Source organism: Nicotiana sylvestris, chromosome 5, assembly GCF_000393655.2.
Source record: "Nicotiana sylvestris chromosome 5, ASM39365v2, whole genome shotgun sequence".
Lineage (NCBI taxonomy): Eukaryota > Viridiplantae > Streptophyta > Magnoliopsida > Solanales > Solanaceae > Nicotiana > Nicotiana sylvestris.
Window position 1 is genome coordinate 67091520 of NC_091061.1, and position 12974 is coordinate 67104493.

General features: G+C 38.4%; 1 protein-coding gene across 1 annotated transcript; it reads right to left on the minus strand.

Annotated features, from left to right (window-relative positions):
* Positions 1-6008: 6008 nt before the first annotated feature.
* Positions 6009-12534, minus strand: LOC138868763 (uncharacterized). The gene is made up of 11 exons (XM_070146334.1): positions 11689-12534; positions 11500-11611; positions 11099-11340; positions 10935-10993; positions 9370-9838; positions 9152-9252; positions 8757-8955; positions 8296-8609; positions 7943-8138; positions 7467-7636; positions 6009-6390 (listed from the first exon to the last, which is right to left on the minus strand). Exons 1-11 carry the CDS (start codon positions 12532-12534, stop codon positions 6009-6011), a joined length of 3090 nt encoding a protein of 1029 aa, XP_070002435.1.
* Positions 12535-12974: the final 440 nt, after the last annotated feature.

Consider the following 12974-nt stretch of genomic DNA (forward strand, 5'->3'; position numbering starts at 1 on the left):
TGGTTCTTATAGGTTCCAAATCAGTAAAAAGCACAGAGTTTGTCATCATCAAAAAGGGGGAATTTGTTGGCCCAAGAACAGGTGAAATTTTGAAGATTGGCAAAAGAACTCAGTCATGGACCAGGTCCATCTTATGAAGCAACAATCATGATCAACCTATACATGTGAGATGCACGTGAAGGAGACAAGTCCTACTGATCAAGTAGCAATATCTCCTGATCTGATCAAAAAGGTTGCATATTGGATAAGGGGAGAAAGTCTCCCTATATGAAGAGAACACAATCTAGGATGAAGATAGTGTTAGAGTTTGAGATCATTATGAACTCTTCCACGAAAGAAGAGCATCAATTGAGTCCCAATCAAACTTTGATTACTAACCTATTAAATGTAAGTGTTGTTATCTTTTACAGGTAATGCACATATGCAGAAGTTAAACTAAATTGAGAGCAAAAGAGCAAGGCAATTTTGCAAGCAATTTATGTGTGATTTGAGTGAGCACTCCTGAAGCTACTTGAACAAGATAGAAGAACCAGTTCGATTGTGTCTATCTTTTATTCTAGTTCAATTATAGTATGTGGTTTAAAATTGTACCTTTCAGCTTTCATAGAAGCAATTGTATTAGGTACCTAGAGTGTTCAAGTTATATCTAACTTGAAGTTGTCGCAACAGTTGAGGCTGTGTGCCACAGTGAGATTAGAGTTAATCCTTAAGTTTACAAAGAGTTTTTGTAAATGATGTTTTGGCTCAGTGATTTTAGTGGAAGTTTGGGAAAATCCTACTGAGTAGTAGGTCATGGTTTTTTCACCTTTTGAGCCAGGTGTTTTCCATGTAAAAATCTCTGTGTTATTTATTTTTTGTATTTATTATTCCGAAAACAGTATTAGTTGGAACACCTAGAAGAACCAGGTTCTTCTATAGTTCAGTTAAGCGAAAATTGGGTACCACACAAATCACCCCCCCCTCTTGTGTGGTATTGACACTTAAAACATCATTTGCCTTCCTTATACATACACCATATGTATATTGTATAGTCCCCCAAGTGTTTGAGCTTTGAAGTATGAAATCTCAAGCACTTGATTATTCCTTCCATGCGGTCCTTTTCCTAAAAAGGAAAAACATACGTGACTCGGAGGTACTATTTTAGATGAAAACTGCTTAACCCATTTAAATTTCCATCAGAATAGTTGTAACCCTAGACCGGGAATTATGTTCTTTCAACGTGCCTTTCAAATCGTAATTCATTATTTAGTATGGGTTAGCTTTCTGCCTATCATCTAAAATCGTTAGTAAAATTTTAATAATTCAAAAATAAAAATTGTTAGTGAGGATACCTGCCCAATGGTATTTTCTTTCCTTAGAAGTAGTATCTCTTTATGCGAACAACATTCCAATTTGAGGGTAGAATCTTGCCATCCAACGTTTCGAGCTCATATGCTCCTTTTCTTTCCATACCATGAACCTTATAAGGCCTTTCCAAAGTTGGACTTAACTTACCTGAATTGGCTGCCCTCGTGGATTGAAAACCTTTCATGAGTACGTAGTCCCCAATCTTGAAATATCTAAGACGAGCTTTCCGATTGTAATACCGCTCAATGACTTGTTTTTGGGCTGCCATCCTTATCAGTGCATTTTCCCTTCTTTCTTCAAGTAAATCTAGGTTTACCCGCATCTCTTCTTCATTCGATTCTTCGGTAGCTTGAGTATATATCGTACTTGGTTCCCCTATCTCGACTGGAATTAAGGCTTCAGCTCCGTACACAAGTGAAAACGGTGTTTCTCCAGTATTTATTTTTGCTATTTTTCGGTAAGCCCATTGGACTCCAGGTAGTACCTCTGGTCAATTGCCTTTAGATTCTTCCAGTCTTTTCTTCAAGTTATTGATAATGACTTTATTTGTTAATTCAGCTTGTCCATTACCCACTGGATGGTAAGGAGTTGAAGTAATCCTTTTAATTCGCCAACTTTGGAAAAGTTCTGTGATTTGTGCACCTATAAATTGCGGGCCGTTATCATATACGATTTCTTTTGGTACCCCAAATCGGCATATGATGTTCCACCATATGAAGTCTCTAACCTCTTTTTCTCGTACCTGTTTGAAAGCTCCCGCTTCTACCCACTTAGTAAAATAGTCAGTGAGCACTATTAAAAATCTTACCTTGCCTTTGACTTGTGGTAGTGGACCTATGATATCCATCCCCCACTTCATAAAAGGCCATGGTGCAATGACCGGATGTAATAATTCAGCTGGTCGATGCATGTTGTTGCATATCTTTGGCACTTGTCGCATTTTGCCACAAAATTTTCCGCGTCTTCTTCCATATTTGGCCAATAATAGCCGGCTCTTATCATGGTTTTTACCAAAGATCTTCCTCCAGCATGATTTCCACAATGCCCCTCGTGTATTTCTCTCATCACGTACTCTGTTTGAGAAGGCCCGAGGCATCTTGCTAGAGGACCACTGAATATTTTTCGATAAAGATTGCCTTGCTTCAAATAGTAGCGAGCAGCCTTTTTGTAAAGTGCTTGAGCCTTTTTCTTATCCACAGGTAAAATTCCATGCTGCAAAAAATTAACAATCTCGTTTCTCCAATCCCATGTTAGATTATTGTAATTTACCTCATTTTTGTCTTGATCAAGTACTGAATGAAACAAATGAATCACGAAAGCATTCTCTTCATTTGTCGCTTCTTCCGCAGATGCAAGATTATCTAGGGCGTATGCCTCGGCATTTTCTTCCCTCGGTATTTGCATGACTTTCCAAGTTTGAAATTGCCTGACCAAATCCCGTGCCTTTTCCAGGTATTACTGCATCCTCGCCTCTCTGGCTATGTAAGTCCCATGCATCTGGTTAACAATAAGCTGCGAGTCGCTTTTGATTACTACCTACTCTATTCCGATCTCTCGTGCCAACTCTAAACCTGCAATCACCGCTTCATATTCTGCCTTATTATTAGTGATTGGATGGCACCTTATTGCTTGTCTTATTGTTTCGCCTGTATGTGGTACCAGAATAATGCCCAGACTTGCTCCTTTTACATTTGATGAAGTCAGTAAATAAGGCCCAAGTACCTGGATTAGATCCATTAAATACCTGCAGTTATTTTTCTACTTCGGACTGTATCCCTTGGCTAAAGTCTACCACAAAATCTGCTAAAGCTTGTGACTTTATTGCAATTCTAGGTTGATATGTAATGTCATATTCACTTAGTTCTATAGCCCACTTAGCTAATCTACCAGATAACTCTTGTTTATGCAATATATTACGTAAGGGGTAGGCGGTTACCACAGAAATAGAATGACATTGGAAATAAGGTCTTAATTTTCTAGATGCCATAATCAAAGCTAATGCAATTTTCTCTAAATGAGGATATCGAGTCTCAGCATCTAGCAAAGATTTTCTAACATAATAGATTGGTGATTGCTTACCTTGATCTTCTCGAACTAATATGACACTTATTGCCACTTCTGAAACTGCAAGGTAGACAAGCAATTTCTCCCTATATTTTGGTTTGGCGAGCAATGGAGGATTTGACAGGTATGCCTTTAAATTATTAAGCGCATGTTGACATTCTTCAAACCATTCAAATTGGTTTTGCTTTTGTTTTTATTAAAGCTGAAAGAATTTGAAGCATTTCTCTGAAGATTTGGAAATAAACCTGCCCAAGGCCGCTATTCTTCCTGTCAGCCTTTGAACTTCTTTTTTGCTCGTGAGTATATCCGGGATTTCTTTGATAGCTTTAATTTGTGCAGGATTTACTTCAATGTCACGGTTAGAAACAAGTAATCCCAAGAACTTACCAGATGAGACGCCAAATGCACATTTCTCAGGATTTAACTTCATGTTAAATTTGCGAAGAATCTGAAATGTATCAGTCAAGTGTTGAATATGGTCCCTTGTTTGTTGTGATTTGACCAACATATCTTCTATATACACCTCCATGGTTTTGCCTAAATGTTCTTGGAACATTTTGGGCACTAGCCTTTGGTATGTGGCCCCAACATTCTTTAAACCAAATGGCATGACTTTGTAACAGTAAGTCCCCCTGTCTGTGATGAAAGAAGTTTTTTCCTCATCTAGAGGATCCATTTTAATCTGATTATACCCTAAATAGGCATCTAAAAAGCTTAGAAATTCGTGCCCTGTAGTAGCATCAATTAGTTGATCTATATGCGGTAATGGAAAAGAATCTTTAGGGCAAGCTTTATTTAGATCAGTATAATCTACACAAAATCACCACTTACCATTCTTTTTAGGTACTACCACAATATTAGCTAACCAATCTGGATACTTTAACTCTCTGATAGATCCAATTTTTAAAAGTTTCTGCACCTCATCTTGAATCACCTGGTTTTTTAAGCAACCCTTCTTCCTTTTCTTTTGTTTGACAGGTGGGTACGATGAATCTTCATTTAATTTGTGGGTCATTACCTCCGGTGGTATACCTGTCATATCTGAATGGGACCAAGCAAAACAATCTGCGTTAGCTTTTAAGAATTTAATCAACTTACATTTTATTTCCGGGCTGAGGTTGGTTCCAATATAGACTTTTCTGTCTGGCTAATGCACAAACAGCACCACAGCTTCCAGCTCCTCGATCGTTGTTTTGATATTTTCATTTTCTTCTAGTTCCTGAATAGTATCGAGCCTCGAATCTATAGTTGTTTGCCCATTTTCAGTCGAGGTTCGTGTTGATGCGTCCTCAACTGTATTCTGTGGTTGCTATTTTTCATCACTCTTTGCATTTGAATCTGCCACGGAATTAATGCTTCGTGAAGCTTGTTGGTCACCATGGATTTGACGTATCCCCCATTGTGATGGAAACTTGAAAACTTGATGTAGGGTAGATGGAATAACATCTATTTCGTGAATTCATGGTCTACCAAGAATCATATTGTAAGCCATATCCATTTCTACCACCTAAAATTTTGTATCTTTGACAACTCCTTCAGCGAATGTGGTGAGTATTATCTCCCCTTATTACGACGCTGAAGTTGTCAAAACCAGACAAGATGTGTGCCTTGGGTATCAGCTTATCATCAGCTTGCATCTCGTTTACCACTCTTAATAGAATGATATTTACGGAACTACCTGGATTAATCAAAACTCGTTTTACATTAGTGTCATGTACAAGTAAAGATATTACCAGTGCATCCTTATGCGGGGTTAGCATGCCATCTGCATCTGCATCATCAAATGTGATTCTATCCTCTTCCAAAACTTGCCGAACTCACTTCCTGTGTGTGACAGTAATTTTTGAAACCTTCTTTGCTGCCATATATGTTACGCCATTAATTTCTTCTCCTCCGCTTATAACATTAACCATTCTTTTTGGTGAAGGGGGTTTAGGAGGCTCCTACCTGTTCTTCATGTATGCTTGCTTACCCTTTTCACTAAACAAGCCGGTTAAATATCCTTGCTTTAATAAATGTTCAACTTCGCCTTGCATCAACCTACTATCCGCTGTTTTGTGACCATGATCGTTGTGAAACTTGCACCAAAAATCAGGATTTCGCCTATTTGGGTTTGATCTCATTTCCTTTTACCACCGTACCTTGTCTCCTATGCTTTTTAATGCTGCCACTAACTCTTATGTGCTAACTCTAATGTCCTTTGACCACCGTACCTTGTCACCTATTTGTGGCTTCTGAACTTTTCTCATTTTGATTACTTGCAAAAGGCATAGCTGCCCAGTTATCAGGTACACACGGCACTATTATCCTCTCACGCTGGAACCTGTCTACGAATTCCCGAAGTAGCTCCGTGTCTCCTTGTTTTATTTTGAAAATATCCTCCATTCTTTTTTCAACTTTTTGAGCTCCCCAGTGTGCTTTGATAAATGAATCTACATGCTCAGCAAAATAATCTATAGAATTTTCGGGTAGAAGGGAGTACCATGTTAATGCTCCCATAGTGAGTGTTTCTCCAAATTTTTTGACAATACTGATTCAATTTCTTGCTTGGTCAAGTCGTTGCCCTTTACACCGGTTGTGAATGCAGTTACGTGATCTCATGGATCAGTTGTTCCATCATATTTCAGAATATCGGGCATCTTGAATTTCTTCGGAATTGGTAGAAGAGCAACAATTGGCTTCCAAGGTTGTTGTGAGTATTTGTCCATATCTATTCCCTTAATTACAGGTGGCACTCCTGGTATTTGCTCTATGCGGTCGCTCTGCTCCTTGAGCTGTTTCTGCAAAGTTAATGCTAAATTTTGTAAATCAGAATTAATTGTGTTACTTGGTTCTCCATCACGAGATTCGCTGGGAGTTCCTCCACTGCCTGAATTAACGAGTCCGGAGCGAGGATTTTCCAGGGTGTTGTTGTTTGGAGTTGTGTGTTGGTGGTACAACCGGCAACTAGCTGGTAAAATCCTGAAGAGCGTTGTTGACCTGTTGAGCAATTTTTAAGAGCTTCATCGATAGCTTGATCATTTGCAAGTCTGTCATTTTCATTCGATTAAGATCTGTTAGGAGTCCCCTTTCATGATTGTTAGTGAGAATGTTGTGGCGAAGGAGGTGGAGTTCTGTCACCTTGTTCGTTCAGCTAATGTTGTGGATCTCCTTGGAGTGGTAAATTTTGTTGGTTATTGTCGTTGACATTCAACATGATTCTTTTTAATGAGTGAATCGATTTGGAAAACAGAAGATTATCAGATTCCTGGTAACGGAACCAATGTGTTTAACCAGAAAATAGAAATTTCGGTCAAAGCTTACTTTTAGAAGAACTCGGGTTACTGATAATAAAATATAAAATAAATAAGAGAAATTGACTTTAATGATAGCAAAATAAGTAGAAGAAAGCAAAGTAAATCAGTGTGTTCCAATAATATTCTGTGTCCCTTTACAAATGTTATTTCTCTCCTTTTATAGCTATTTCTAAGTAATACGTTTTCCTTTCTCTCATAACAGAGCCATTGTGAGCATTTAATGGCATTTATGTAACGTTATAATTGGTAATCGTAACTGTTTCGTGAAGATTCTTTAACGTCCCCCATCATTGATGCTCATTAATTACGGATAATACGTATCTATACTTTTTGCTATCTAGGCGTATTCCTTTGATGTCTCTTCAAATTATCAAGAGGTCCAGGTAACCGTTCCTTCCTGTTTTCTCAAATTCTTTACCCATGCCTGTTAAGGTTCATGCCTTTTTGACTATTCTTTGCCAGCTGTCATCTCGTTATTGATCCACGTGTCTTGACGTGTCAGCACTTAATTAATTCTGAATATTAACTTGATTTTTCACAATTCAGTTATTTGTCTCTTTAGGTGGCTCAGAAGGTGTATTGTTTGTCAGTCTAGGCTAGGCAGGTGAATTCTTTTATCTCTTTGGGTGGCTGAACATGCTTACGTTTATCAAGACACTCTTTAGAGTGGTATCCAAGTTGCATACAGTCTTGATAGAAAATTGTCCTTCACTCATAGTCGATGGATAACATGCAATCTATTCTTTCAATAACTAGTACCTCCGGTAATAGCTGAGAGATATCATCCACAAGTACTCTGATAACACTATGATTAGAATGAGCTCAGTAAAGCTCAACTTCAGATCCAATGACTGTATCTCGAATCTTCTGAAAAGCGGATAAATACGAGAGCAGAAGAAGAGCTCTTTCATTTGAGGAATGGAGATTAACTGAAAATGAGAACTGTACAACACTATATGTACACATGATTGACAGTTGTGCATCTTAACCACTAACTACTGCCAGCTGCATTAACTAATCAACTAACTATCTATCTCTTAACTAACATACAAAATGAATACAAAGAAGGATAAATACAATCTCATCTCAATTGCCCCCCCCCCCACCTCAAGTTAGAGGTGGGGAAAGCACATCCTCCTTGTTTAGAACAGTAGAATGCTTGATGCCTGTGAGAGCTTTGGTAAGGATGTCTGCAATCTAGTCATTGGTGGCAATGTGATGCAAGGAAACCAGACCTTCTTGTAGTTTTTTTTAACAAAGTGGCAGTCCACCTCAATATGTTTAGTACGTTCATGAAACACTGGGTTCGTTGCCATATGATAGGCTGACTCACTATCACAAAACACTCTAACAGGAGTAGAAGAGGGAATTGTTAATTTATCAAGTAACCTTTTCAACCAGACTAACTCCCCAACCACTTTTCTTAAAGACCTGTATTCAGCTTTTGTTGAGGGCAATGAAATTGTCTCTTGCTTTTTGGATTTCTAGATGATAGGACTGCTTCCCAACAATACAATATAACCAGTAGTAGACTTCCTTGAGTGTGGGCAAGCTGCCCAATCAGAGTCACAATAGGCTTTAAATTGACCAGTCTGAATCCTTGGACATAAACACACCCAGAGTGGGATCACCCTTGAGATATCTCAACAAATAGAAGGCAGCTTTTAAATGGGGCTCCCTAGGGTCCTGCATGAACTGGCTGAGGTGTTGCACACTGAAAGCAATATCCAACCTTGTGTTTGTGAGGAAGTTCAACTTTCCAACCAGATTTCTATAATAAGTGGGATCTGTCAAGGGCACCCCCTCTTTTGCTCTTAGTTTCGCATTGGGATCAAGGGGTGAAGCAAGAATACTATACTCCAAGCAGTCATACTCCTTCGACAAGTCAAGAAGAAATTTCCTCTGTGAAATAATAACACCATTTGTCTTGTATAGAACTTTCAATCCCAAGAAATAATGTAGCTTACCCAGATTCTTGATTTTGAATTTGTTGTGTAGGAAGGTCTTCAACTAATCCATTTCTGATTGGTCTGTCCCTGTTAGTAGTACATCATCCACATAAACTGCTACATATACAACTGAGTTCCCCTTCCTCTTGGTAAACAGGGAGTAATTATTCACAGAATGTTCATATCCCCTTGAACATAATGCCTCAGTTAGTTTTTCATACCATTGTCTGCTTGTTTGCTTCAACCCATACAGAGATTTATTCAATTTACAAACCAAACCTTGGGTATCCACCAAAGACCTGAGGGACTTCCATGTACACTTCTTCATGCAAATCACCATGAAGAATTAAATTGTTTACATCCAATTAGAAGATGTTCCACCCACTCTTTACTATAACTGCAATAAGTGTCCTAACTGTAGTCATCTTCACTACAGGAGAAAAACTCTCTGTGTAATCCACTCCTACCTGTTGTGTGTAGCCTTTCACTACTTACCTTGCTTTAAATCTTTCAATGGTTTCATCTGCTTTGTGTTTCAATTTGTAAACCCACCTACATCCAATTGCCTTCTTCCGAGGAGGCAGTGATACAAGGTCCTATGTGTGGTTGGCAAAAAGAGCTTCAAATTCCTAAACCATAGCTGCTTAACAAGCAGGATTGTTGGTAGCCTCCTCAAAAAAAGAAGGTTCACTATCATTGCATATGCTACTTACCAAAGATTGACTATCATGAACTAGAGTATTAGCAGAAGTATAGTGATGTTTAGAAAATAGTGCATTCATAGAGAAGTCAGAATGTTGAAGTGTAGTTGTTTGTTTATGTAAGGCAGGTTGATACACATAATATATGTAATCTTTCAGGTATGCAGGTGTTTTATGTTCTCTTAGTGACCTTTTCAAAAGTGGAGTTAGACCAAGTGTGTGCTGTGTTGAAGGTGAATTGGTGATGTGTGGGATGGAGGTATTATGTATTGGTGATGATTCTGCAGTGACAGGTGCAGGTGAAAAGTGTAAATGATCAGAGGGAGAAGAGGCATCAAGGGAAAGTGACATAACATTGGGTGTATTGCATGCATTCCTTTGATCACTCACAGTTCCTTCTGAGAATGGCTCTGTATTGGTATCAACTGTGGGACTAAGAGGAAGTGAATGAAGAGTTGAAGGAAAGGAGGAAGATTTGGAACTGAAAGTGAAAGGGAAAATAGATTCATGAAACACTACATCTCCGGAAATGTGGATTCTTTTGGTAGCTAAACTCAACACTTTGTATCCTTTTGTGCCAAAAGGATAGCCCACAAAGACATGTGGTATTTTCCTTGGTTCAAACTTATATCTATAGATCTTTGGTACTGTTGGGAAACATAGGCAACCAAAGCTTCTCAATTAAGAGTAATTTGGTTTCTTATTGTACAAGACTCCAAAAGGAGACTTATTTTTGAGATAGGTGGTAGGCAGTCTATTTATGATATAGGTTGTTGTCAGAATACATTCCCCCAGTACTTCAAAGGCAATTTGGACTGAAATAATAAGGTCTTGGCTGTTTCAAGAAGGTATCGGTGTTTCCTCTCTACTACCCCATTCTATTGGGGGTATAGGGGCAACTCTTTTAGTGAATGATCCCTTTTAATTAAAAGAATAATGCAACTTCAGTGGTTAACAAATTCAAGTCCATTATCAAACCTTATAGACTTGATGAAGGTCTTAAATTGGTTTTCAACTAAGGAAACAAAGGCTTTGATAGTCTGGAGGGCATTGCTCTTACATGTTAACAGGTGAGTCCAAGTGGACCTGCTAAAATCATAAACCATAGTAATAAAGTATTTGTACTTGTCATGTGTACACTCATGGTTAGGGCCCCACAGGTCCACACATAAGAGTTCAAAAATTTTGTTTGAAGTGCTTGTCCTTTGGTGAAAGGGAAGCCTACCATGTCTAGCCATAGGGCAGATTATACAAACAAAAGGTTGTCTAGAAGAGAAAGAAACTGGTATGGAGGATATTCCCCTCATTTTCACAAAAGGTACATGTCCTATCCTGTTATGCCGTAGAAGGTTAACATCATTGGCTTGAAATATGCAGGAGTTGGAGATAGAACAATGAGTCTTATTATTCAGAGATGGATTATTTTCAATAGGACATTGATGTCTCAAGGTGACCTATTTACAGATGCATGAGGATGTAGGTTGTTCAAGAAATGACTATTTACATCACAGGAATGAGTAGAAGAACAAACAATAGGTTTGCTAGTCAGACTTTTGTTTCTTAGACATTGAGAGCACAGCAGGTACAACCCATCCTTGACTTTACCAATCTCCAGAGGCCTCTTCAGTGAAGGGGCCTACAGAAGACAAGTGTTGTCAGTGAAAGAAGTCATACCTCTTAGGTGTTTGCTCAACCAATATATAGAAATAAGGTTGAATTTAAATGAAAGAATGTGAAGAACTTTATACAGAGTGATCTCAGGTACAAGTTTTACATTCTCAATTTCTGTCACATTTACTTTATAGCCATTTGGTGAAACAACTAAAAGGGGATAAGGCAAGGTTACAATGTCAGACAGTAGGGATTTGTTAAAGGTGATGTGGTTTGAGGCTCCTAAATCTAGTATCCATGTATCAATCTTTGATTCAAAGCATCTACAAGATAGTTTATCAAAATCAATAGAAGATGAGCAAACAACAATACCTGCAAAGTTCACAGCATTAGTAGGATTTGAGTTGTTAGAGTTCTCTCCATCATTGCCAAGTGGGAAATGTTGAAGCAGGTTAACAAGTTGTCCATATTGCTCCTTAGTTAGGTTTACATTCTAATTCTCATCTTGGGCATCACACTCATCAAGCTTACTTGTCATTGCATCAGCTGGCACTCCTTGCACATTTGCTACCATCCTCTTTCCTCTATTAGGTCTAAAATTTTGATTGGAGTTCTGAGTACTCTGAGAATATTGTGCAAGGTTCTGTCCATTTTGCGGATAACCATGTAATTTGTAAACTTATCCCTAGTATGGCCTGGCCTCTTGCAAAAATCACACACAGGACGGCCTCTGTTGTTTCCAGAGTAATTGTAGCTTGGTGAGAAATTGGTTCTAAAAGGACTCAGTCCTACATTGTTCACATTCAAAGAGGTGGACTCAATTGGCAATTGATTATTTGGTTTAATCTCCCTTTGTTTTTCATCCTGGACAAGTAAAGAAAAGGCTTGGGCCATTGTGGGCAGTGGATTCATCATAAGGATACTTCCTCGAACTATAGTATACACTTCATTGAGTCTCATGAGAAACTGTATCAATCTTCTATCTTGTGCATCCTTGTACATGCTTTCCTTTGCCCCACAACTACAAACACAACTACACTGAGTCCTTTTGATCAGAGTATTTAATTCTTCCCACAACTTTTTCAGCGTAGTATAATAGCCAGTGATGTCAAGGACTCCTTGAGAGAGATCATTGATTTCTTTCTGAACTTGAAACAATGTAGCTCCATTGGTTTGTTCATAGCGATCCTCCAGCTCCTTCCATAATTCAGCAACATCACTCACATATTCGACACTATCTGCAATCTCTTTGGAAAGAGAGTTTAGAATCCACAAAGTTACCATGTTGTCACATCGTTCCCACTGCCTATAGTTTGGGGATTGTAGATTTGGTTGTTTGCATTCCCCACTGACAAAGCCTAATTTGTTCTTTATGGACAATCTACGAAGAACACTGCATCTCCAGAATATATACCCTATCTCATCAAATGGGATAGACACAAGCATTGTACTAGGATTATCAGATGGGTGCAGATACAAAGGATCACTTGGATCAATTCCCGTGCTTGGAAGTATCGCGACACTCGTATTAGTAGAATTCGCATCTTGTTGATCAGTGACATCCATTAGAGTACTTAATTAGTTGAATTTGATAGGGAAAAAATGATCGGAACCAAAAATCTTTGATCTCTATGCTGTAGGTTATCCAAAATCAAAAAATTGATCAAATTTAGGGAAAATCGATCATATTAGGTCAAAAACAGAAAAGAGAAAGTGAAGAGAGAATCAGTAAATGAAATAGAAGATGTGAGGAGGATTAACCTCACTCTGATACCATGTAACATTGCGATTAGAATGAGCTTAGTGAAGCTCGACTTTAGCTCTAATAGCTGAATCTAGAAGCTTCTAAAAAGAGGAGAAAGAAGAGAGCAGAAGAAGAGCTCTTTCGTCTGAAGAATGAAGCTTAACTGAAAATGAGAACTGTACATCACGATATGTACACGTGATTGACAGTTGTGCATCTTAACCACTAACTACTTCCAGTTGTATTAACTAATCAACTAACT